Below are 26,232 nucleotides of genomic sequence, written 5' to 3'. Positions count from 1 at the left end.
TGATGGTCCGAGGGACATAGCTTGAGAGCTACTGGATGAAGGGGTAAAAGTGGAGGACGAGGCGAGGGAGTGTTGGAATTAATCCCGACGTCGTTGCCGTATGCGGATCGTATACGGATTACGGAGCAATCACCTAGTCTAGTTAGTATTGCAGTTCTAGTAGGATTAGCAATGCTATACACCTGATCGGTTACTTTGAGCATATAAATATGCGTGTACCCTAGATGTAACCAGACCAAGATCAAGACCAAAGTAATACAAGCATAGGACCGACACGGTCCTATTAGCCATCATCTAGATTTCTCGTGTGCGTGTTCCTTGTGATCGAATTAGCCCGGCGAGTTGATCGCTAGCTTAGCTGATTAAGCTAGCTATATTCGTGCGGCAGTCCAGCAACAATCAATCCACCTGTGTGCCTACTTGCTTAGTACTACCACTATGGTGTGTATCGGATCTTCTTGTACAGGCGTGTGGTTGACGGCCGAAAGCACTGGTCGTTGGAAGCGCGTCATACAAAGTACGTCAGAAAGTACTCGATGTACGGGTCTGGGCCAACAGGGAGGTGGTGAGTGCGCTCATGGTGCTTGACTGGGAGGAGGATATGGTCATGGCGAGGTTTGGGAAAGCTGGATGCGATCTCTCCTTGATCTGGGAGGAAGATGCTATGATTACCATGTTAATATTGTGGGAAGCGTTAAACCCTCTTCTTGGACCGCATTGTTTATATATAGGTCATGTCATGCCTTACAAGGTAGATCGGTTGGGAGACCGGTCGATAGATTACATAGAAGGTCGGTACAACGAGGAGGAGAAAACAAAAGAAGAGATAGAAGAGGTTTAAATTTAAAGCAATAATCCTATCTGAATACAATTGTGTTTCAACATAATGTAGTGTCAACAAATGTTGACGGGGAAATCAGTTAACCTGCTTCCAATCAACGTGTGCATCATAACTTCAAGCTCATGCGTTGTGCTAGATTGTGCATCATAACGTGTGCATCTGCTTGCAATTGTTTTTTTTTGTGCCGAGAGAACTCATTGAGAATAACCTATAAAACGATAATGCAGTTGCTGTGTACGTCCTGCTCAATGCAAGGCTGATTTGGTATGCGAAGCAAGCTAGATGGATTGATTAATTTGCTGCTGCTCGCTGATTGTAGTCTCCCAAAGAACCAACAATACGAATCTAGCTAAGGCCAATGCAATTGTTGGATTTGAATGTTTTGCTACCAACTGATAAAATCGCGTGAGAAGTTATGCTTGTAGCTATATTTTTAATGCCTTATTTGCAAACTTTTTTACATGCAGCACATGAAGTCACAACTATTATGGTTCATAGTGTGGCAAATTAAGCTAACGAATCCAGTAACATATTGTTGTCATTGTCATATCCATTCTATCAACTATGCACCTCCGGTCATTTACGGAATTGCTAGCAATTTCTGGGCACCTCTCTTGCCTATGTATAAATGATATGTTCATGCCATGCCATGCCACCCTTCCCACTCTAGTTCATGCACTTGACGTGTTCGATGAAATGCCCGAGCCACACTAGTTAAGCTTTCTCCTCTCCAAGCTTGACCTCTAAACTCCATTTCCTCAATATTTATCTAGGTTTGGCCATGCACCAACTCCACAAATGTTTTAAAAGGTTAGCTACTTCATCCTTTCATCTGTCCCTGCTAATTTAGCTCATTTGAAATGCTCAAATTAACTTCTTAGAGTCTGCACATGTGTAGGGTGCCTTCCCATGCCCGTCCTCACCGTTGTCGATCGCCCCGCGCCGATCTCGTCGCGAGCACCACCATGGTGAGCCTCTTGTTCTTGTCTTCTTTTTAAAACAAAAAAAATTCTTACTTGTATGATTTAGATACAGACTTGTATAAATTACTTACTTTCATTATATTTTGTTATTATATAGTACGATGGTTTTGGTATCCGCCTCCGTTGGCCCTCGTCCTGTCTATGATTCGGATGTGGTATATATTATGTTTTATAACTATTTGTTTTATTTATTCTTTATGACAATTATGATGACCAAGCGTGACATATATTTTTTAATCTAGGAGGTATGTGAACCAGAAATTCCAACCCACATAGAAATTCTTCTCGAAAAGTTAAATTTAGTTGAAAAAGAAAAAAAATACTTGAAGAAAAAATTGAAAATAATTGAGGACAAGAATATGGAACTGGAGTTGCATGTCGCCGATGTCATCAATGATCGCAAGATGAAGATCGACGCGATGTTGTTGAAGATGGATGCAATGCGCTTGAAGATGGATGCAATGCGTTTGAAGATTAGGAATATTAGAAAATATGCCATTGATAAAGAGGCTGGGTATCATTATGCTGTTAGGTCAATTGTTACCTTAGTTGCGATTTTGATCGTATTTGTTGTTGCATTTAAATGTTTTACATAGTTGTATGTTGTTTTATAAGAGAACTTTATGTATTTATTTTTTGCAATAATAACGTTTGATCACTACTGAGCTTTGATTTTAATGTGATGATGAACTTGTATTAATTTGGTCATTTATTGATTCATGACATTTTGCAATGGTTTTTTGATATACTTAATTTCATAATAGAGATGAACCGCTAATAGATGTACGGTGACCGGCGCACTTCGGAGTACATTACGAACCGGGACTAATTAATGCCCGAGTCACACTAAAATTCACACGAAATGGTATCCTTGACCGAGGTTAGCAACCTTCTTCATGTGTAATTGATACAAAAATATTGCATGTGTCAATGTACGGTGGTCATTTCACTATTCATGTATGATGCCAGATCGATGCACGGAAGCGATGGATGTAAGGCGAACGACGCGGTTCCGGATTTATTGCAGGCGTGCATAAATTTATCGATGTGGATGAGGCAAACAAAGTGGATAATTTTATGCCTTGCCCATGTCTTGGTTGTCGAAACGGGAAGGAGTACTCTAGCTCGAAAGTCATTCATCTCCACTTGCTTCAGAGAGGTTTCATGCCCACATATTATTGTTGGACCATGCACGGAGAAAGAGGGGTCACGATGGAAGACAATGAAGAAGAAGATGATGATGACAACTATCATATGTTCACTGAAGAACACGGTGATACTACAATGGAAGATAATGAAGAAGAAGGAGATGAGGAACAACCGGCATCAGATGAGCCCGCTGATAGTCTTGGTCGGGTCATTTCTGATGCAAAGAGAGAATGCGATACAAAAAAGGAGAATCTGAAATTGGAGTCCATGCTAAAGGATCATAAAAAGTTGTTGTACCCAAATTGCAAAGATGGCAGCACAAAGCTCGGGACCACACTAGAACTGTTGAAATGGAAGACAGAAACTGGTTTATCTAGCAAGGGATTTGAGAAGTTACTGAAAATATTGAAGCCGAAGCTTCCAAAGGATAACGAATTTCCCGAGACTACGTACGAAGGACAGAAGGCTATCTGCCCTCTTGGATTAGATGTGCAGAAGATACATACATGCATTAATGGCTACATCCTGTACCGTGGTGAGAAGTACGAGAATATGGATAAATGCTCGGTATGCACTGCAAGTCGGTACAAGATCAGGCAGGATGACCCTGGTGATGTTGAGGGCGATGACGATCCCCCCAGGAAGAAGGTTCCTGCTAAGGTTATGTGGTATGCTCCTATAATACCACAGTTGAAACGTCTGTTCACAAACAATGAGCATGCCAAGTTGATGCGATCGCACAAAGACGAGCGTAATAAAGACGGGAAAAAGTTGAGACACCTCGCAGATGGGACGCAGTGGAGGAAAATTGAGAGGGAGTGGCCGGAGTTTGCAGATGACCCAAGGAACTTATGGCTTCGTCTAAGTACAGACGGCATGAATCCTTTTGGGGAGCAGAGCTGCAGTCACAGCACCTGGCCCGTGACTCTATGTATCTACAACCTTCCTCCTTGGTTGTGCATGAAGCGGAAGTTCATTATGATGCCAATGCTCATCCAAGGACCGACAACGACATTGATGTGTACCTAAGGCCATTAGTTGATGAACTTTTGCAGTTGTGGGCCAAACCAGGTGTACGTGTGTGGGATCAGCACAAACATCAGGAATTTGACCTACGGGCATTGTTGTTCGTAACCATCAATGATTGGCCTGCTCTTAGTAACATTTCAGGACAATCAAACAAGGGATACAATGCATGCACGCACTGTTTAGATAAGACTAAAGGTACATATTTGGAAAAATCTGAGAAGGTTGTCTACCTCGGGTGTCGTCAATTTCTTCCGACCAATCATCCCGTAAGAAAGAAAGGCAAGCATTTCAACGGTGAGGCAGATCGCTGGAAGAAGCCTAACCTCCCTACTGGTGATGAGTTATTGGCTATGGTTATGGATTTGGATCAAATAGTAATCTTTGGAAAGGTTCCTGCTGGTCAATCTGTTCCGAAAGACGACGTTACCGGACACGTGCCCATGTGGAAAAAGAAATCTTTATTTTGGGAGCTACCCTGTTGGAAACACCTAGAGATCCGGTCTTCAATCGACGTGATGCACGTGATGAAGAATCTTTGCGTGAACTTGCTAGGCTTCCTGGGGGTGTATGGGAAGACAAAAGATAAAACAGAAGCACGAGAGGAGCAGCAACGTATGAAAGACCCATACGACAAGAAGACTGATAAAGGGCGTCAATACTTAAGGAGCTACGCTCTTAGCAAAGCAGAGAAGGAAATATTTTTTGAATGTCTGAGCAGTATGAAGGTCCCCGCTGGCTTCTCGTCTAATATAAAGTGAATAATAAATATGGTAGAGAAAAAATTCCAGAACCTGAAATCTCATGACTGCCACGTGATTATGACGCAGTTGCTTCCGGTTGCATTGAGGGGGCTTCTACCGGAAAATGTTTGATTACCCATTGTGAAGCTATGTGCATTCCTCAATGCAATATCTCAGACGGTAATCGATCGAGAACGTCTGGAAAGGCTACAGAAGGATGTGGTCCAATGTCTTGTCAGTTTTGAGTTGGTGTTCCCCCCGTCTTTCTTCAATATTACGACGCATCTCCTCGTTCACCTAGTCGACGAGATTTCCATTCTCGGTCCTGTATTTCTACACAATATGTTCCCCTTTGAGAGGTTCATGGGAGTCTTAAAGAAATATGTTCATAACCGTGCTAGGCCAGAAGGAAACATCTCCAAGGGCTATGGAAAAGAGGAGGTCATTGGGTTCTGTGTAGACTTTCTTCCTGACCTTAAGCCTTTTGGTATTCCTGAATCGCGGCATGAGGGGAGATTGAGTGGAAAAGTAACACTAGGAAAGAAAGCATGATATGTAGGGACGGGCATTCTTTCACTCAAGCACACTACACAGTTCTAAAAAGTTCCACCTTCGTGGCTTCGTATATCGAGGAGCACAAGAATTTTATACGCTCCGAGTTCCCGGGAAGGCTATCTCCTGGACTGAAGGAAAACACATGGATACTTTCGGCAGTTGGTTGCGAGCACGTCTCGTGAATGACAACACTGTTGGAGACTAACTCTACTTGTTGTCCGCGTCACCTTCTTCGACTGTATTACATTTCCAAGGGTACGAGACAAACGAGAATACTTTTTATACGACCGCCCAAGATAAAAAGAGCACCAACCAAAACAGTGGTGTCCGCTATGATGCGACAGACGATAATGGGAAAAAGGATACATACTATGGTTACATAGAGGATATATGGGAACTTGACTACGAACCTACTTTGATGGTCCCTTTGTTTCGGTGTAGTTGGGTGAATATGAATGGAGAAGGGGTAAAGGTAGACTAGTTGTACGGAATGACAATAGTTGATGTCAAGAATCTTGGTTACAGAGACGATCCATTCGTCCTAGCCAATGATGTGGCTCAGGTTTTCTACGTGAAAGACATGTCCTCCAGACCAAAAAAAAAGAAAATAAGCAAATGAATACATCAGATGATGAACCAAAGCGTCACATAGTTCTTTCAGGGAAAATAAACATCGTGGGGATCGAGGACAAGACACACATGTCAGCAGATTATAATAAGTTTGATGAAATTCCACCCTTCATAGTGAGAATTGACCCAAGCATCCCGTTAAATAATGAAGATGCTCCATGGTTACGGCCAAAGCAATCATAGGAAAGGGATCGAAATATAAATCTATGTAATGTATTAAACTTTATGTGATGTGTACTAATGTATTAAACTTTATGTGATGTGTACTACTGTATTAATATTATTAAACTTAGAGAGAGATTGTCCGTTTTGTACACGAAGTGCGTCCAGTTTTTGTCATAACCCTCTCAACCTTTTATCAAATGCTATGTGGGTGAAATGATGATACCATGCCAACTTTCAACATTTTTAGAGTTCATTTGTAGTGCTTTTCAATTTCACGGTCAACTAGCACAAAAAAAAAGTAAATGCACGAAAATTATCAAATGAAGTCAGAAATTGTTGAAAATTTGTGATGTGCCTTTGAATGGTGCATTTTGAACATACAAAAAGTATGGAATTCAAATAAGTACAAAAAATGAAATCCCTTTGTAACAGATGAGTTATTGTTCGAAACCCTAATACTTCAAGAGAGATTGTCCGTTTTGTACACGAAGTGCATCCAGTTTTTGTCGTAACCCTCTCAACTTTTTATCACATGCTATGTGGGTGAAATGATGATACCATGCCAATTTTCAACATTTCCAGAGTTCATTTGTAGTGCTTTTCAATTTCAGGGTCAACTAGCTCAAAAAATAAGTAAATGCACGAAAAATATCAAATGAAGTGAGAAATTGTTGAAAATTTGCGACGTGCTTTGAATGGTGCATTTTGAACACACAAAAGTATGGAATTCAAATAAGTTCAAAAAAAATGAAATCCCTTTGTAACAGATGAGTTATCGTTCGAAACCCTCATACTTCGAGAGAGATTGTCCGTTTTATACACGAAGTGCATCCAGTTTTTGTCGTAAACCTCTCAACTTTTTATCACATGCTATGTGGGTGAAATGATGATACTATGTCAACTTTAATATTTTTAGAGTTCATTTGTAGTTCTTTTCAATTTCAGGGTCAATTAGCTCAAAAAAATAAGTAAATGCACGAAAAATATCAAATTAAGTCAGAAATTGTTGAAAATTTGTGATGTTCCTTTGAATGGTGAATTTTGAAAACACAAAAAGTATGGAATTCAATAAAGTTTAAAAAAAATGAAATCCCTTTGTAACAGATGAGTTATCGTTCGAAACCCTGATACTTCGAGAGAGATTGTCCGTTTTGCACACGAAGTGCATCCAGTTTTTGTCGTAACCCTCTCAACTTTTTATCACATGCTATGTGGGTGAAATTATGACACGATGCCAACTTTCAACATTTCCAGAGTTCATTTGTAGTGCTTTTCAATTTTGGTGTCAACTAGCTCAAAAAATAAGTAAATGCACGAAAAATATCAAATGAAGTCGGAAATTGTTGAAAATTTGTGATGTGCCTTTGAATGGTGCATTTTGAACACACGAAAAGTATGGAGTTCAAATAAGTTACAAAAATGAAATCCTTTTGTAACTGATGAGTTATCGTTTGAAACCGTGATACTTCGAGAGAGATTGTCCCTTTTGTACACGAAGTGCATCCAGTTTTTATCGTAACCCTCTCAACTTTTTATCACATGCTATGTGGGTGAAGGTTACTCTCAACTTTTTATCACATGCTATGTGGGTGAAATGATGATACCATGCCAACTTTCAACATTTTCATAGTTCATTTGTAGGGCTTTTCAATTTCAGGGTCAACTAGCTCAAAAAATAAGTAAATGCACGAAACATATCAAATGAAGTTAGAAATTGTAGAAAAGTTGTGATGTGCCTGTTGGGGAACGTCGCATGGGAAACAAAAATTTTCCTACGCGCACGAAGACCTATCATGGTGATGTCCATCTACGAGAGGGGATGAGTGATCTACGTACCCTTGTAGATCGTACAGCAGAAGCGTTAGAGAACGCGGTTGATGTAGTGGAACGTCCTCACGTCCCTCGATCCGCCCCGCGAACAATCCCGCGATCAGTCCCACGATCTAGTACCGAACGGACGGCACCTCCGCGTTCAGCACACGTACAGCTCGACGATGATCTCGGCCTTCTTGATCCAGCAAGAGAGACGGAGAGGTAGAAGAGTTCTCCGGCAGCGTGACAGCGCTCCGGAGGTTGGTGATGACCTTGTCTCAGCAGGGCTCCGCCCGAGCTCCGCAGAAACGCGATCTAGAGGAAAAACCGTGGAGGTATGTGGTCGGGCTGCCGTGGAAAAGTCGTCTCAAATCAGCCCTAAAACCTCCGGATATATAGGTGGGAGAGGGGGGACCTTGCCTTGGGGCTCAAGGAGCCCCAAGGGGGTTGGCCGAGCCAAAGGGGGGAAGGACTCCCCCCCAAACCGAGTCCTACTTGGTTTGGTGGGTGGAGTCCTTCTTTCCTTTCCCACCTCCTCCTTTTTTTTCTTTTCTCTTTGATTTTTCTTCTAATGCGCATAGGGCCCTTTTGGGCTGTCCCACCAGCCCACTAAGGGCTGATGCGCCACCCTCAAGGCCTATGGGCTTCCCCGGGGTGGGTTGCCCCCCCCCCCCCCCGGGTGAACTCCCGGAACCCATTCGTCATTCCCGGTACATTCCCGGTAACTTCGAAAACCTTCCGGTAATCAAATGAGGTCATCCTATATATCAATCTTCGTTTATGGACCATTCCGGAAACCCTCGTGATGTCTGTGATCTCATCCGGGACTCCGAACAACATTCGGTAACCAACCATATAACTCAAATACGCATAAAACAACGTCGAACCTTAAGTGTGCAGACCCTGCGGGTTCGAGAACTATGTAGACATGACCCAAGAGACTCCTCGGTCAATATCCAATAGCGGGACCTGGATGCCCATATTGGATCCTACATATTCTACGAAGATCTTATCGTTTGAACCTCAGTGCCAAGGATTCATATAATCCCGTATGTAATTCCCTTTGTCCTTCGGTATGTTACTTGCCCGAGATTCGATCGTTAGTATCGGCATACCTATTTCAATCTCGTTTACTGGCAAGTCTCTTTACTCGTTCCGTAATACAAGATCCCGCAACTTACACTAAGTTACATTGCTTGCAAGGCTTGAGTGTGATGTTGTATTACCGAGTGGGCCCCGAGATACCTCTCCGTCACACGGAGTGACAAATCCCAGTCTTGATCCATACTAACTCAACTAACACCTTCGGAGATACCTGTAGAGCATCTTTATAGTCACCCAGTTACGTTGCGACGTTTGATACAAAGCATTCCTCCGGTGTCAGTGAGTTATATGATCTCATGGTCATAGGAACAAATACTTGACACGCAGAAAACAGTAGCAACAAAATGACACGATCAACATGCTACGTCTATTAGTTTGGGTCTAGTCCACCACGTGATTCTCCCAATGACGTGATCCAGTTATCAAGCAACAACACCTTGTTCATAATCAGAAGACACTGACTATCATTGATCAACTGGCTAGCCAACTAGAGGCATGCTAGGGACGGTGTTTTGTCTATGTATCCACACATGTAAATGAGTCTTCATTCAATACAATTATAGCATGGATAATAAACTATTATCTTGATACAGGAATTATAATAATAACTATATTTATTATTGCCTCTAGGGCATAATTCCAACAGTCTCCCACTTGCACTAGAGTCAATAATCTAGCCCTCACATCACCATGTGAATTACATTGTAATAAATCTAACACCCATACAGTTCTGGTGTGGATCATGCTTTGGCCGTGGAAGAGGTTTAGTCAGCGGGTCTGCTACATTCAGATCCATGTGCACCTTGCGTATATTCACGTCCTCTCCCTCGACGTAGTCGCGGATGAGGTTGAAGCATCGTTTGATGTGTCTGGTCTTCTTGTGAAACCGTGGTTCCTTTGCTAAAGCAATGGCACCAGTGTTGTCACAGAACAAGGTTATTGGATTCAGTGCGCTTGGCACCACTCCAAGATCTGTCATGAACTGCTTCATCCAGACACCCTCCTTAGCCGCCTCCGAGGCAGCCATGTACTCTGCTTCACATGTAGAATCTGCTACGACGCTTTGCTTGGAACTACACCAGCTTACTGCACCCCCATTAAGAATAAATACGTATCCGGTTTGCGACTTAGAGTCGTCCGGATCTGTGTCAAAGCTTGCATCGACGTAACCTTTTACGGCGAGCTCTTCGTCACCTCCATACACGAGAAACATCTCCTTAGTCCTTTTCAGGTACTTCAGGATATTCTTGACCGCTGTCCAGTGATCCACTCCTGGATTACTCTGGAACCTACCTGCCATACTTATGGCCAGGCTAACATCCGGTCTAGTGCACAGCATCGCATACATGATAGAACCTATGGCTGAAGCATAGGGGACGGAGCGCATATGCTCTCTATCTTCATCTGTTGCTGGGCACTGAGTCTTACTCAATCTCGTACCTTGTAGAACTGGCAAGAACCCTTTCTTGGACTGTTCCATTTTGAACCTCTTCAAAACTTTATCAAGGTATGTGCTTTGTGAAAGTCCTATCAGGCGTTTTGATCTATCCCTATAGATCTTAATGCCTAGTATGTAAGCAGCTTCTCCTAGGTCCTTCATAGAGAAACTTTTATTCAAGTAACCTTTTATGCTCTCCAAAAGCTCTATGTTATTTCCAATCAGTAATATGTCATCCACATATAATATTAGAAACGCCACAGAACTCCCACTCACTTTCTTGTAAATACAAGATTCTCGAACCACTTGTATAAACCCAAATGCTTTGATCACCTCATCAAAGCGTTTGTTCCAACTCCGAGATGCTTGCACCAGTCCATAAATGGATCGCTGGAGCTTGCACACCTTGTCAGCATTTTTAGGATCGACAAAACCTTCGGGTTGCATCATATACAACTCTTCCTTAAGGAAACCGTTAAGGAACGCCGTTTTGACATCCATCTGCCAGATTTCATAATCGAAAAATGCAGCTATTGCTAACATGATTCTGATGGACTTAAGCATCGCTACGGGTGAGAAAGTCTCATCGTAGTCAACTCTTGGAACTTGTGAAAAACCCTTTGCCACAAGTCGAGCTTTATAAACGGTCACATTACCGTCAGCGTCCGTCTTCTTCTTAAAGATCCATTTGTTCTGAATAGCCTTGCGGCCCTCAGGTAGTATCTCCAAAGTCCACACTTTGTTCTCATACATGGATCCTATCTCGTATTTCATGGCTTCTAGCCATTTGTTGGAATCTGGGCCCACCATTGCTTCTTCATAATTTGCAGGTTCATTGTTGTCTAACAACATGATTGATAAGACGGGATTACCATACCACTCTGGAGCAGCGCGTGATCTCGTCGACCTGCGTGGTTCAACAGAAACTTGAACTGGAGTTTCATGATCATCATCATTAACTTCCTCCGCAACCGGCGTCGCAATGACAGAGGTTTCCCCCTGCCCTGCGCCACCATCCAGAGGGATGAGAGGTTCGACAACCTCGTCAAGTTCTATCTTCCTCCCACTCAATTCTCTCGAGAGAAACTCCTTCTCGAGAAAAGCTCCGTTTTTAGCAACAAACACTTTGCCCTCGAATTTGAGATAGAAGGTGTACCCAACTGTCTCTTTTGGGTAACCTATGAAGACACACTTTTCCGCTTTGGGTTCCAGCTTTTCAGGCTGAAGCTTTTTGACATAAGCATCACATCCCCAAACTTTAAGAAACGACAACTTTGGCCTCTTGCCATACCACAGTTCGTATGGTGTCGTCTCAACGGATTTTGATGGTGCCCTATTTAAAGTGAATGCAGCTGTTTCTAATGCATAACCCCAAAATGATAACGGCAAATCAGTAAGAGACATCATAGATCGCACCATTTCTAACAAAGTACGATTATGACGTTCGGACATACCATTACGCTGTGGTGTTCCAGGCGGTGTTAACTGCGAAACAATTCCACATTGTCTTAAGTGAGCACCAAACTCGAAACTCAGATATTCACCCCCACGATCAGACCGTAGGAACTTGATCTTCTTGTTACGATGATTTTCCACTTCACTCTGAAATTGCTTGAACTTTTCAAATGTTTCAGACTTGTGCTTCATCAAGTAGACATAACCATATCTACTTAAATCGTCAGTGAAGGTGAGAAAATAACGATATCCGCCGCGTGCCTCTATGCTCATTGGACCACACACATCGGTATGTATGATTTCCAACAAGTCACTTGCACGCTCCATCGTTCCGGAGAACGGAGTCTTAGTCATCTTGCCCATGAGGCATGGTTCGCACGTGTCAAGTGAATCAAAGTCAAGTGACTCCAAAAGTCCATCAGCATGGAGTTTCTTCATGCGCTTTACACCAATATGACCCAAGCGGCAGTGCCACAAAAATATGGCGCTATCATTGTTTACTCTAACTCTTTTGGTCTCAATGTTATGTATATGCGTATCGCTATCAAGATTCAATATGAACAATCCTCTCACATTCGGTGCATGACCATAAAAGATGTTACTCATAGAAATAGAACAACCATTATTCTCAGACTTAAAAGAGTAACCGTCTCGCAATAAACAAGATCCTGATATAATGTTCATGCTCAACGCAGGCACTAAATAACAATGATTTAAGTTCATCACTAATCCCGATGGTAGCTGAAGTGACACTGTGCCGACGGCGATTGCATCAACCTTGGAACCATTTCCTACGCGCATCGTCACTTTGTCTTTCGCCAGCCTTCGTCTATTCCGCAGTTCCTGATTCGAGTTGCAAATATGAGCAACAGAACCGGTATCAAATACCCAGGCACTACTACGAGAGCCGGTTAAGTACACATCAATAACATGTATATCAAATATACCTGATTTTTCTTTGCCCGCCTTCTTATCTGCCAGATACTTGGGGCAATTGCGCTTCCAGTGACCCATACCCTTGCAATAGAAGCACTCTGTTTCAGGCTTAGGTCCAGCCTTGGGTTTCTTCTGCGGATTGGCAACAGGCTTGCTGCTCTTCTTCGAATTGCCCTTCTTGCCTTTGCCGTTTCTCTTGAAACTAGTGGTCTTGCTGACCATCAACACTTGATGCTCTTTACGGAGTTCAGACTCTGCGACTTTCAGCATCGCAAACAACTCGCCGGGAGACTTGTTCATCCCTTGCATGTTGTAGTTCAACACAAAGCCTTTATAGCTTGGCGGCAGTGATTGAAGGATCCTGTCAGTGATAGCCTCTTGCGGGAGTTCAATCCCCAGCTCAGCTAGACGGTTTGAGTACCCAGACATTTTGAGCACATGTTCACTGACAGACGAGTTTTCCTCCATCTTGCAAGCATAGAATTTATCGGAGGTCTCATACCTCTCGATCCGGGCGTTCTTATGAAAGATAAACTTCAACTCCTGGAACATCTCAAATGCTCCATGACGCTCAAAGCGACGTTGAAGTCCCGGCTCTAAGCCATACAAGACTGCACATTGAACTATTGAGTAGTCCTCCTTACGTGCTAACCAAGCGTTCTTAACATCCTGATCAGCCGTAGCGGGTGGTTCATCTCCTAGCTCAGCATCAAGGACATAATCCTTCTTCCCAGCTTGCAAGATTAGCTTAAGATTACGAGCCCAGTCTACAAAGTTGCTTCCATCATCTTTCAACTTAGCTTTCTCTAGGAACGTATTAAAATTCAGGATGACACTCGCGTGAGCCATGATCTACAACACAAATATATTCAAAGTGGACTTAGACTATGTTCAAGATAATTAGAGTTAAACTTAATCAAATTATACGCTAAACTCCCACTCAAAAAGTACATCTCTCTAGTCATTTGAGTGGTTCATGATCCACTTACACTATCCCAAGTCCGATCATCACGTGAGTTGAGTATAGTTTCAGCGGTAAGCATCCCTATGCTAATCATATCAACTATATGATTCATGATCGACCTTTCGGTCTCATGTGTTCCGAGGCCATGTCTGCACATGCTAGGCTCGTCAAGCTTAACCCGAGTGTTCCGCGTGCGCAACTGTTTTGCACCCGTTGTATGTGAAGGTTGAGTCTATCACACCCGATCATCACGTGGTGTCTCGAAACGACGAACTGTAGCAACGGTGCACAGTCGGGGAGAACACAATTTCGTCTTGAAATTTTAGTGAGAGATCACCTCATAATGCTACCGCCGTTCTAAGCAAAATAAGGTGCATAAAAGGATTAACATCACATGCAATTCATAAGTGACATGATATGGCCATCATCACGTGCTTCTTGATCTCCATCACCAAAGCACCGACACGATCTTCTTGTCACCGGCGCCACACCATGATCATCCATCAACGTGTTGCCATCGGGTTCGTCGTGCTACTTATGCTATTACTACTAAAGCTACATCCTAGCAAAATAGTAAACGCATCTGCAAGCACAAACGTTAGTATAAAGACAAACCCTATGGCTCCTGCCGGTTGCCGTACCATCGACATGCAAGTCGATATTTCTATTACAACATGATCATCTCATACATCCAATATATCACATCACATCGTTGGCCATATCACATCACAATCATACCCTGCAAAAACAAGTTAGACGTTCTCTAATTTTGTTGTTGCATGTTTTACATGGTGACCAAGGGTATCTAGTAGGATCTCATCTTACTTACGCAAACACCACAACGAAGATATATGAGTTGCTATTTAACCTCATCCAAGGACCTCCTCGGTCAAATCCGATTCAACTAAAGTTGGAGAAGCCGTCACTTGCCAGTCATCTTTGAGCAAAGGGGGTTACTCGTAACGATGAAACCAGTCTCTCGTAAGCGTACGAGTAATGTCGGTCCAAGCCGCTTCAATCCAACAATACCGCGGAATCAAGAAAAGACTAAGGAGGGCAGAAAAATGCACATCACCGCCCACAAAAACTTTTGTGTTCTACTCGAGAAGACATCTACGCATGAACCTAGCTCATGATGCCACTGTTGGGGACCGTCGCATGGGAAACAAAAATTTTCCTACGCGCACGAAGACCTATCATGGTGATGTCCATCTACGAGAGGGGATGAGTGATCTACGTACCCTTGTAGATCATACAGCAGAAGCGTTAGAGAACGCGGTTGATGTAGTGGAACGTCCTCACGTCCCTCGATCCGCCCTGCGAACAATCCCGCGATCAGTCCCACGATCTAGTACCGAACGGACGGCACCTCCGCGTTCAGCACACGTACAGCTCGACGATGATCTCGGCCTTCTTGATCCAGCAAGAGAGACGGAGAGGTAGAAGAGTTCTCCGGCAGCGTGACAGCGCTCCGGAGGTTGGTGATGACCTTGTCTCAGCAGGGCTCCGCCCGAGCTCCGCAGAAACGCGATCTAGAGGACAAACCGTGGAGGTATGTGGTCGGGCAGCCGTTAGAAAGTCGTCTCAAATCAGCCCTAAAACCTCCGTATATATAGGTGGGAGGGAGGGGGGCCTTGCCTTGGGCTGCAAGGACCCCCAAGGAGTCGGCCGAGCCAAAGGGGGGGAGGACTCCCCCCCCCAAACCGAGTTGGACTTGGTTTGGTGGGAGGAGTCCCCCTTCCTTCCCACCTCCTTCCTTTTTTTTCTTTCCTCTTGATTTTTCTTCTCTTGGCGCATTGGGCACTTGTGGGCTGTCCCACCAGCCCACTAAGGGCTGGTTTGGCTCCCCCAATACCTATGGGCTTCCCCGGGGTGGGTTGCCCCCCCCGGTGAACTCCCGGAACCCATTCGTCATTCCCGGTAACTCCGAAAACCTTCCGGTAATCAAATGAGGTCATCCTATATATCAATCTTCGTTTCCGGACCATTTCGGAAACCCTCGTGACGTCCGTGATCTCATCCGGGACTCCGAACAACATTCGGTAACCAACCATACAACTCAAATACACATAAAACAACGTCGAACCTTAATTGTGCAGACCCTGCGGGTTCGAGAACTATGTAGACATAACCCGAGAGACTCCTCGGCCAATATCCAATAGCGGGACCTGGATGCCCATATTGGATCCTACATATTCTACGAAGATCTTATCGTTTGAACCTCAGTGCCAAGGATTCGTATAATCCCGTATGTCATTCCCTTTGTCCTTCGGTATGTTACTTGCCCGAGATTCGATCGTTAGTATCCGCATACCTATTTCAATCTCGTTTACTGGCAAGTCTCTTTACTCGTTCCGTAATACAAGATCCCGCAACTTACACTAAGTTACATTGCTTGCAAGGCTTGTGTGTGATGTTGTATTACCGAGTGGGCCCCGAGATACCTCTCCGTCACACGGAGTGACAAATCCAGTCTTGATCCATACTAACTCAACTAACACCTTCGGAGATACCTGTAGAGCATCTTTATAGTCACCTAGTTACGTTGCGACGTTTGATACATACAAAGCATTCCTCCGGTGTCAGTGAGTTATATGATCTCATGGTCATAGGAACAAATACTTGACACGCAGAAAACAGTAGCAACAAAATGACACGATCAACATGCTACGTCTATTAGTTTGGGCCTAGTCCATCACGTGATTCTCCCAATGACGTGATCCAGTTATCAAGCAACAACACCTTGTTCATAATCAGAAGACACTGACTATCATTGATCAACTGGCTAGCCAACTAGAGGCATGCTAGGGACGGTGTTTTTTCTATGTATCCACACATGTAAATGAGTCTTCATTCAATACAATTATAGCATGGATAATAAACTATTATCTTGATACAGGAATTATAATAATAACTATATTTATTATTGCCTCTAGGGCATAATTCCAATAGTGCCTTTGAATGGTGCATTTTGAACACACAAAAAGTATGGAATTCAAATAAGTTCAAAAAATGAAATCCCTTTGTAACAGACGAGTTATCGTTCGAAACCCTCATACTTCGAGAGAGATTGTCCGTTTTGTACACGAAGTGCTTCCGGTTTTTGTCGTAACCCTCTCAACTTTTTATCATATGCTATGTGGGTGAAATGATGATACCATGCCAACGTTCAACATTTTCAGAGTTCATTTGTAGTGCTTTTCAATTTCAGGGTCAACTAGCTCAAAAAAAGTAAATGCACGAAAAATATCAAATGAAGTCACGAATTGTTGAAAATTTGTGATGTGCCTTTGAATGGTGCATTTTGAACACACAAAAAGTATGGAGTTCATATAAGTTCAAAAAATGAAATCCCTTTGTTAAAATCTTAAATAGAAAATAAAAATAAAAGTAAAATAATGCCGCCTATTGGGCCATCACGACCTACATACGACTATAAACCCTACCTGACATGTGGGCCAGGATGTAGGCCCACTTGCCCAATAGGCCCAACAGGCAACGAGAGGACAGATAGGCCCGTAGGCCTGCTTCAGAGAGGAGCTCGATGCAGATGCTGCGGCCGGGCTTATAAACTAGTGCCAGCGCCCCTCGCTCGGTGAGGTGGGACTAAACATGTCGCGCAGCCAGCCGAGGGGCTTTAGCCCCGGGTCGTGGGTAGAACCGGGAGTAAAGACACCCTTTAGTCCCGGGTCTAGCCCCGACCCGAGGCTAAAGCCCCTCGCCTTCCCGCCTCCTCGCCTGTCGAAAACTACCTTTAGCCCCGGGTCGTGGGAAAAACCGGGACTAAAGGGTGGTCTTTAGTCCCGTTTCTTCCCACGGCCCGGGGCTAAAGCCCATCCTATATAAGCGGGACTTCAATTTTTCCAACCCCCACCATCGCCATTTTCGTTTTCTTCCTCCTCGCTCTCGCCTGCGCATCACACGATGCAACGACGAGCTCGATGCCGCTGATGTCCCACAAGCGTATGGGATCGCAGCAGTTTTCGAGGGTAGAGTATTCAACCCAAATTTATTGATTCGCTCACAAGGGGAACTCTCCAGTGCGGCAAAATCCCTCTTAACTTGACGAGGTTGCAGTCCAGACTTTTCCATTTGCGCCCCTGGAAACAAAATTCGTTTCTCAATTTCCATATACTCCACAAGGAGGCAGCAAACACCAAATTAAGAACAGGTTTCTGCTTATTAAATTTCCAAAAGGAAGCAACCTCACTAATACATTTAATTCTGCAGATTTTAAAGAACTCAGAAATGATATCCCAGATCAGGGTAGAATTCACACAGTAAAAGAACACATGTTGGATAGATTCATCATCACTACAAAATAAGCAGGATTTATCCTCAATTTTTTTCCTTTTAGCCACATTATCTCTAGTCAAAGCCTTATTATACAGACAAAGCCACAAAAACACATGTATTTTTTGAGGACACAGTGTTTTTCCATAAAGAATTTCCAAAAGGAGATACCACACCTCCAAAATTGATACACCTATAGAAGGATTTAACAGAGTAAATACCTTTAGCTTCCAAATTCCAGATAGAAATATCAGGAGAATCAGATAAAGGATACTCTTTAATGTGATTAATAAGCATCTCCCAATCACTTATGCCCCTATCATCTACACATCTTCTAAAGGATAATCTAAGGGTCACCCCATCCCATACCTGGGCCACAACACACTCTTGTTGATTACAAATGTCAAACAAATCCCAAAATCTAACCTTAAGGGAACAATCCCCAGCCCAAGTATCATGCCAAAAACTGACATTAATCCCATTGCCTATTTTCCAATGGTAAAAATTCCTGGTGGCTTGTAATGCCCATGACACACTTTTCTAGAAAGGAGAGCCTAACTGTTGTTTGGTCCAAAAAATATTTGGACAAGCCACATCATATTTATAAGCAATCACTTTTTTCCAGTCCCCAGAAGTGTTCATAAAAATCTTTTACCCCAGGAAGCTAACAGTGCCATATTATAGTCTCTAATGTTAGGAATTCCCAAACCACCAAATTCCTTCTTTCTAGACACCAAACCCCAATTATCCAAATGGAATTTATGTTGTCTTCTATATTGCCCCACAAAAAATGAGCCATCTGGGAATTAATGGCATTGATAGCCCATTTAGGGAACTTCATAAATGCCATTAGGTAAGCAGGAATGCTCACAATACAAGCACAAAGTAGGATGATCTTGCCCCTAAAAGTAAGATACCTACCCAGCCAACTAGATATGCCTTTAATGATCTTGTCAATCAAAGGTTGTAAGTCTTCCCTCCTCAACTTGTCATAGTGGAGAGGCACCCCTAGATATTTAATAGGAATATATCCTATATTACAGCAAAAGATCTGGGCAAATAATTTAGCCCTCGACTCTTCAACATTAATCGTAATGAGATCACCCTTGTGGAAGTTGATTTTCATCCCTGAGAGATTCTCAAAACAGGATAAAATCCATTTAATTTTTTTTCTTTTTCAAAAGAATCCTCTAAAAAGAGGAGAGTATCATCTGCATACTGAAGGCTAATTACCCCACCTGGGATAGCATTATTGAGTAACCCAGAAATCAGCCCCTGACCAGAAGCTTTGTATAGCATCTTAGAAAAGACATCAGCAACTAAATTAAAGAGAAGAGGAGATATAGGATCCCCTTGCTTATGACCCTTACCACTCATAAAGTAAGGGCCTATAGTATCATTCAACCTAACACTAAAAGTGTTTTGAAATAAGAGACATTTAATCCAAGAAATCCACTTAGGGAAAAAACCCCTTGATTCTAGCATTTCAAACAGAAAGTCCCAACTAACTCTATCATAAGCCTTCGCATAATCTAGCTTGAGCACAAGCCCTGGACTGCTAGATTGTTTTACCTCATGAATCACTTCCTGAGCAAGAACCACAATTTCCAGAATGTACCTGCCTTTGATGAAAGCAGTTTGGTTTGGGGAAATCAGTCTATTACAAATAGGAGATAATCTATTGGCAAGGATTTTTGACAAAATCTTAACCACACAATTGCTAAGACTGATAGGCCTAAATTTTTTCATAGTATTGGCTTCAGGCTCCTTGGGAAGTAAAATAATTAAAGCAAAGTTCAGTCTATGTAACTCCAACTTTCCTTCCTCAAAATCTTTCACCAGAGCCATAAGATCAGATTTGATCAAAGCCCAAAAAGACTGATAAAAAAGAAAAGAAAGGCCATCAGGGCCAGGAGCACCACTAGCATAAGAGCTAAAAATTGCATTTTAACCTCTTCCTCAGAAAAATTCTTTTGAAGCTCATCATTTTCACAATCAGAAATCACTTCATCTTCCTGCCAAAAAGTACAAGCAAGGTGTATGTTATGCCTCTCTTCTTTAGCAAATAAGTTTTTATAAAAAGCAGTGGCAATTGGCAACATCTCATCTGTAGTAAAAACAAGGCCCTGATCACCCACTAACTCAGATAGATGATTCTTAACGTGTCTGTAATTAGCTAAAGCATGGAAATATGCATTATTCTTGTCTCCCTCCTTAATTATTCTCTCCCTAGATCGCTGCCACAAGGCAGTCTCCTCTTTCCTCATAATATTCTCTAACTCAGATTTGATCTCTTTCATACGATTTTTATCTTCTTGAGTAACACGGTTAGATTCAGCTATTGTGTATTTTTTCTATCTCTCAAAAACAGAGTTCTATTACTTGTTGTTCTGGGTGTTGCAGTTTACCCTATTATGGCAGTCCGTCACGCTCATTGAATTCATTGCCATGAGGGTTGGTGAATGGGAAGCTTGCTGGAAGCTTCGTAATTGACTTGACCAAAGACCATGCTAAGTCCTCGCGATTGACCTGACCAATGACCATGCTAAGTCCTCGTAGACAAGCTGCTAAAGTACACTTATCAAATTCTGCTAGCCAGGGACGGTCCCAAAGCTTGTCTACGTACAAGTTGAATTTGAGTACCGAAGATTTGAGTCTGATATTGGCACTAGCACCATCCCTTCTAGTTAATTTGTGCTGTTTCTGTAGCTCTTTTTTTGTGTTTTAAGTTTGCCGACTTCAGCTCAAAATCGTTGTATTTCTGTGTTGGCACTTTTTTTAGGGAGGGACCTTTTGTTGGTCTTTTGTGTTGATATGCCTTGAGTTTGCATTTGTAATGTTGGACCATGCATTGAAGCAAATATTTTGTGGTTTCTGAAAGGTTGTATTCAAAGATAGCCCTCTAGTATGCGAGCTGCATTTTCTGGTTGAAACACATTGATTGGTGAATAGTGAGCTTGATGGAGGTCTCGTGATTGACCTGACCATGGTCCATTGCAAGTCTTCCCTTGCAATTATGGTAGCACTGCATTGTTTTATGGCAATTCTGTCCCAGTGTGAACTTAATTGACCCCAATTGGACTTCCCCGTCAGCTTCAGCCAGCTGAACACTTGGGTTTCCATCCTATATATACATCCACTCTTCTTCTCTAAATTATTCACTCGTTTTCAGCATGCCTCCCCTCTACATACTACTAGGGCTTCTCCTCTTGCACACTCCTCTTTGGTGCTTCTCCGCAGCTGCATATGAAGACTCTCTCACGGCAGGCCAAGTGCTCGCCGTCGGTGAAAAGCTCGTCTCAAGAAATGGCAAGTTCGCTGTCGGCTTCTTCCAGCCAGCAGCAAGCATCATCAGTAAGTCGTACCACAGTGCCACTTCCCCCAGCTCCAGCTGGTACCTTGGCATATGGTTCAATAAGATCCCAGTTTTTACTACCGTGTGGGTTGCTAATAGGGATCAGCCCATCACAAACCATAGTGTCAACCTAACACAGCTCAAGATATCAAGCGATGGCAATCTTGTCATCGTAAACCATGCCGCCAAAACTGAATCCATTGTTTGGTCCACTCACATTCTCAATAGGAAAACCAGTAGCATAAACACCACCACATCTAGCTCCGTTGTTCTCTTGAACAGTGGAAACCTTGCCCTGCTCGCAAGTAGCCAAGAGATTTTGTGGCAGAGCTTCGACTATCCAACAGATATCGGGCTTCCTGGCGCCAAGTTGGGCCGGAACAAGGTCACTGGTTTCAGTCGCCAGTACATATCAAAAAAGAGCCTCATTGATCCAGGTCTTGGCTCATACAGCATAGAACTAAAAGATACCAGTGGGATTGTCCTCATGCGCCGCAACAACCCCTTGGTAAAGTACCTGACTTATGCAACCACGGGATCATCAACTTTGATTCCAATACTCAAGTCATTACTAGATTTGAAACCTCGGACCAAAGGTTTGATTAACCCAATATATGTTGATAACAACCAAGAGGAGTACTACACGTACACTTTACTTGATGAATCATCAACTTCCATGTTTGTCTTACTAGACATCTCTGGTCAGGTCAAGCTGAATATTTGGTCACAATCCAACCAGTCTTGGCAAACCATATATTCCGAGCCAGCAGATCCCTGCAGTCCGCCTGCTACGTGCGGACCTTTCACGGTCTGCAACGGCAATGCAAATCCATTATGTGACTGTATGGAGAGCTTCTCCCTTAAGTCACCGCAGGATTGGGAGTTTGAGGATCGAACAGGAGGGTGCATTAGAAACACACCGTTACATTGCAGCACTAGTGGCAACAATAGAAACATGACAAGTTCATCAGACATGTTCCACCCCATTGCTCAAGTTCAATTGCCCTACAACCCGCAAATAATAGATGTTGCTACCACTCAGAGCAAATGTGAAGAAGCATGTCTTGTTTCCTGCTCCTGCACTGCTTATTCCTATAACAATAGCAGATGCTTTGTCTGGCACAGGGAATTGCTTAGTGTAAATCTGAATGATGGCAATGATAATAATTCTGAAGATGTTCTTTACCTTCGCCTTGCCGCCAAAGATTTGCTCCCAGGTTCCAGAAAAAAAAAAAGTAAACCAAATGTGGGAGTTATTACTGCTGCAAGTATTATTGGTTTTGGGTTACTAATGTTCGTGCTGTTGTTACTGGTTTGGAGGAACAAATTCAAGTGGTGTGGTTTGCCTTTATACGGAAATCAAGGTAGTGCTGGTGGAATTATAGCCTTCAGATACACTGACTTAGTTAGTGCCACTAAAAACTTCTCACAAAAGCTTGGAGGTGGTGGTTTTGGTTCGGTATACAAGGGAATGTTAAGTGAGTCGACAATTACTATAGCAGTGAAAAAGCTTGATGGTGACCGCCAAGGAGAGAAGCAATTCAGGGCGGAGGTGAGCTCAATTGGACTGATCCAACACATAAACCTAGTCAAATTGATTGGTTTCTGCTGTGAAGGCAACCACAGATTACTTGTGTATGAACACATGTTTAATGGATCTCTTGATGGTCATCTATTTAAGAAGAGCAATGTTGATATTGCCGTCCTAAGTTGGAACACCAGATATCAGATAATCCTAGGAGTTGCTAGAGGATTATCATACTTGCATCAGAGTTGTCGTGAGTGCATCATACACTGTGATGTGAAGCCAGAGAACATACTTCTGGATGCATCATTTGTTCCTAAAGTTGCAGACTTTGGGCTGGCAGCGTTCGTGGGAAGGGATTTCAGCCGAATTCTGACTTCATTCAGAGGAACTGCAGGCTATCTTGCCCCTGAGTGGCTTACCGGTGTGGCAATCACATCGAAAGTCGATGTTTACGGCTTTGGCATGGTTCTGTTGGAAATCATATCTGGAAGGAGGAATTCCTCACCTGAAGAATCATATAACACTAGCAGCAACAGTAACCAGAATGTTATATATTTCCCTATTCAAGCCATCAGCAAACTTCACGGCGGAGATTTGAAGAGTTTGGTGGATCCACAGTTACATGGTGACTTCAACTTGGAAGAGGCTGAAAGGGTTTGCAAAGTTGCATGTTGGTGCATCCAAGATAATGAGTTGGATCGGCCAACAATGGGTGAAGTGGTCCGGGTTCTCGAGGGTCAACAAGAGATTGATGTGCCCCCAATGCCAAGATTTCTTGCAGCTATAACGGAACAATCTGGTGCTCCAACTTTAATGTAATAATAGTTTGTAGTCGATATTAGTAGTCTTTGTTAATTTCAGCAATTTTCTTAAAGTTGTATTGTGGAGAGGAAGGAATAAAGGAGGGCAAGTTTGCAGTTTTTAGTTAGTTGTCTCTTATTTAGCTGTATTAACGCCAATTTTATATGGTAAGCAATCATTGTAGAAAAATATGACCGAGAAAGAAATATGTGTATGGTTTGTTCTTTTCAGAGCTAGGATACGAACTTCAGAATTTCTAGTCGCGGTGCGGGAATAGGTTACTGTTGGATACTTACACAAGATGCTATCTATGGGTTACATAATTTTTTTTCTGCAGTTCTATATTTCTTATGCAAAACCTACAAAACCTGCATAATAACCTAGTCGCGGTGCAGGAACAGTTTCTGCAGTTCTGCATGCATGTAGGGAGATGTCAGATTTGAAAGTTGTGGGTGGATATGATGAAGAGACCACATTGGCTGTATAATTGCTCGATATTTTCAAATTTCTGCGATTTGCATAATCCTTCGGAGCCAGCTGAACTGACCACCTTCGGAGCCTCTGAAAAGAGTGGACATGCTTTCCTGCGATCCTAGCATAACCACGATCAAGAACAAGGTAAGAATCTTCAGGCAGCATGTTTGTTTATGAAGTTTCTTCAGGTGTTTTCATATGTTTTTCCTGCACACCGTGATGCACATAATAATATTTCTTATGCAACAAATTTTGGTTTACGTAAATATATTGTGTTTCACAGTATCGATGTACAACATGGGTGAGGGTATCCCATTGCGTAGGAACTGATGACTTAAAAAAAGTATCAATAAATCTCCTCTACTTCATGAACTTGCAACCTTACTTGTTTTTCTCATAAGGTAGAAATTTCTTCTGCATATCCTCTTTTCCGCTATAGTTACTTCCTTTTGTACATGTTTCTATTCGTATCATTTTTATTTCTTTCAGGCAGTCTGACCATGATGCTAACTCTTTTGCTCTTAATATGCACGTTTTGTAGACGCATTTTCTGTGATTCTCAAGATACATTCATTATGTATTCAGCTGAATGAGGAATTGTTGCTTCCTTGGAGACTGGACCAAGTCAAGAGGTCATGCTGCAAAATATTTAGACATTGATTTGTTCAGAACCTAACACTGATGTTGTTGGTCACAAGCTCGCTATCAAGCGCTCGCGCATTGTCTTGGCGGTGCTGCTTTGTTGGGAGAATTCAAAGACTTCCCATGACAGAGTTGTTACATGTATTTTTTTTATAAAGGGCTTTTATTACTTAAAAATTTTAAGCATTACACCCGGCCTCTGCATAACTAAGATGCACACAACCATAGTTCAAAAAACCAAAAATAGTGAAACAGCAACCGACGTCGTTCAATCATGTAGAAGTAAATCGCCATCGCCTATGGAGGGCCTATCCGGAGATCACGTAGTCATCCATGTGGGATAAATATATCCCTCGCCACTTTCTCCGATCGCATAGAAGCCTCAGTAAAAAGGTTGCGAAACTCTCTCCGTTGTAATGTGGACCACGAACGGAGAATACCTGTGCATCGGAAGATAACCTCGAGAGGAGAATAATTTTTATCGTTAAAAACCTTGTCATTTCTACTGAGCCATCGCGACCATATAACAACAAGCGCTCCTACCCTTAAAATGGTTCTAAACTTAGTATCTATCCCGAATAACCAGTTACCAAAAACATTGGCTACTGGCCATATGGATAGGTCATCAAGTTGGAAGCCATATGGATACAAGTTGGAAGTCATATGGATACAAGTTGGTACAAGTTGGAAGCCATATGGATAGCTCATCAAATATAAAAGTTGGTACAAGTTGGAAGCCATATGGATAAAAGTAGGTGGATATAAGTTGGAAGCCATATGGATAGCTCATCAAATAGACCGTGCAATCTGGCAATCAAAGAATAAGTGTTTTATTGTCTCTTCCCGAGGACATAATACACACTTCGTGTTGCCATGCCAGTTCTATTTGACAAGGTTATGTTTAGTTAAAAAGACCCCTTTTCGAAGGTACCACACAAATATCTTTAGTTTTAGTGGAACCTTCATGTGTCATATTTTTCTGTTATTATCGACTAGCACTTCAGCTTGTGCTAGTGCCCTATACATATAATTCACCGAGAATTTTCCATTCTCACATAGATTTCAACAGAACTCATCGGTACCTTGTGACGGCTGAACCGATGCCAGGCGTCCCAACAAGGCATTCCAAGACTATAGTCTCACACCAATTAAATCCCGTCTGAACGTCACGACCGGTGGAGACACTTGCATAACGGAAGCAAGCTTCGCACCTTTGTGTCGCACAATATCGTATAGAGCCGGATATTGTTCTCGTAGGGTGGTATTCTCTAACCACTTGTCCTTCCAGAATCTAATTTCCGAACCATCCTTAATCTTAAATACCCCAAAGCAAAAGAA

General features: G+C 42.7%; 1 protein-coding gene across 1 annotated transcript; it reads left to right on the top strand.

Moving 5' to 3' along the window:
• Positions 1-21,267: 21,267 nt before the first annotated feature.
• LOC123452081 (G-type lectin S-receptor-like serine/threonine-protein kinase At2g19130) lies at positions 21,268-23,899 on the top strand. The gene has a single exon (XM_045128658.1). The coding sequence runs from the start codon at positions 21,268-21,270 to the stop codon at positions 23,794-23,796; it is 2,529 nt and encodes an 842-aa protein (XP_044984593.1). The 3' UTR covers positions 23,797-23,899.
• The last annotated feature ends 2,333 nt before the right edge of the window (positions 23,900-26,232 follow it).

Source organism: Hordeum vulgare, chromosome 5H (genome assembly GCF_904849725.1).
Source record: "Hordeum vulgare subsp. vulgare chromosome 5H, MorexV3_pseudomolecules_assembly, whole genome shotgun sequence".
Taxonomy (NCBI): Eukaryota; Viridiplantae; Streptophyta; class Magnoliopsida; order Poales; family Poaceae; genus Hordeum; species Hordeum vulgare.
This window is presented reverse-complemented; position numbering and strand designations above follow the sequence as displayed.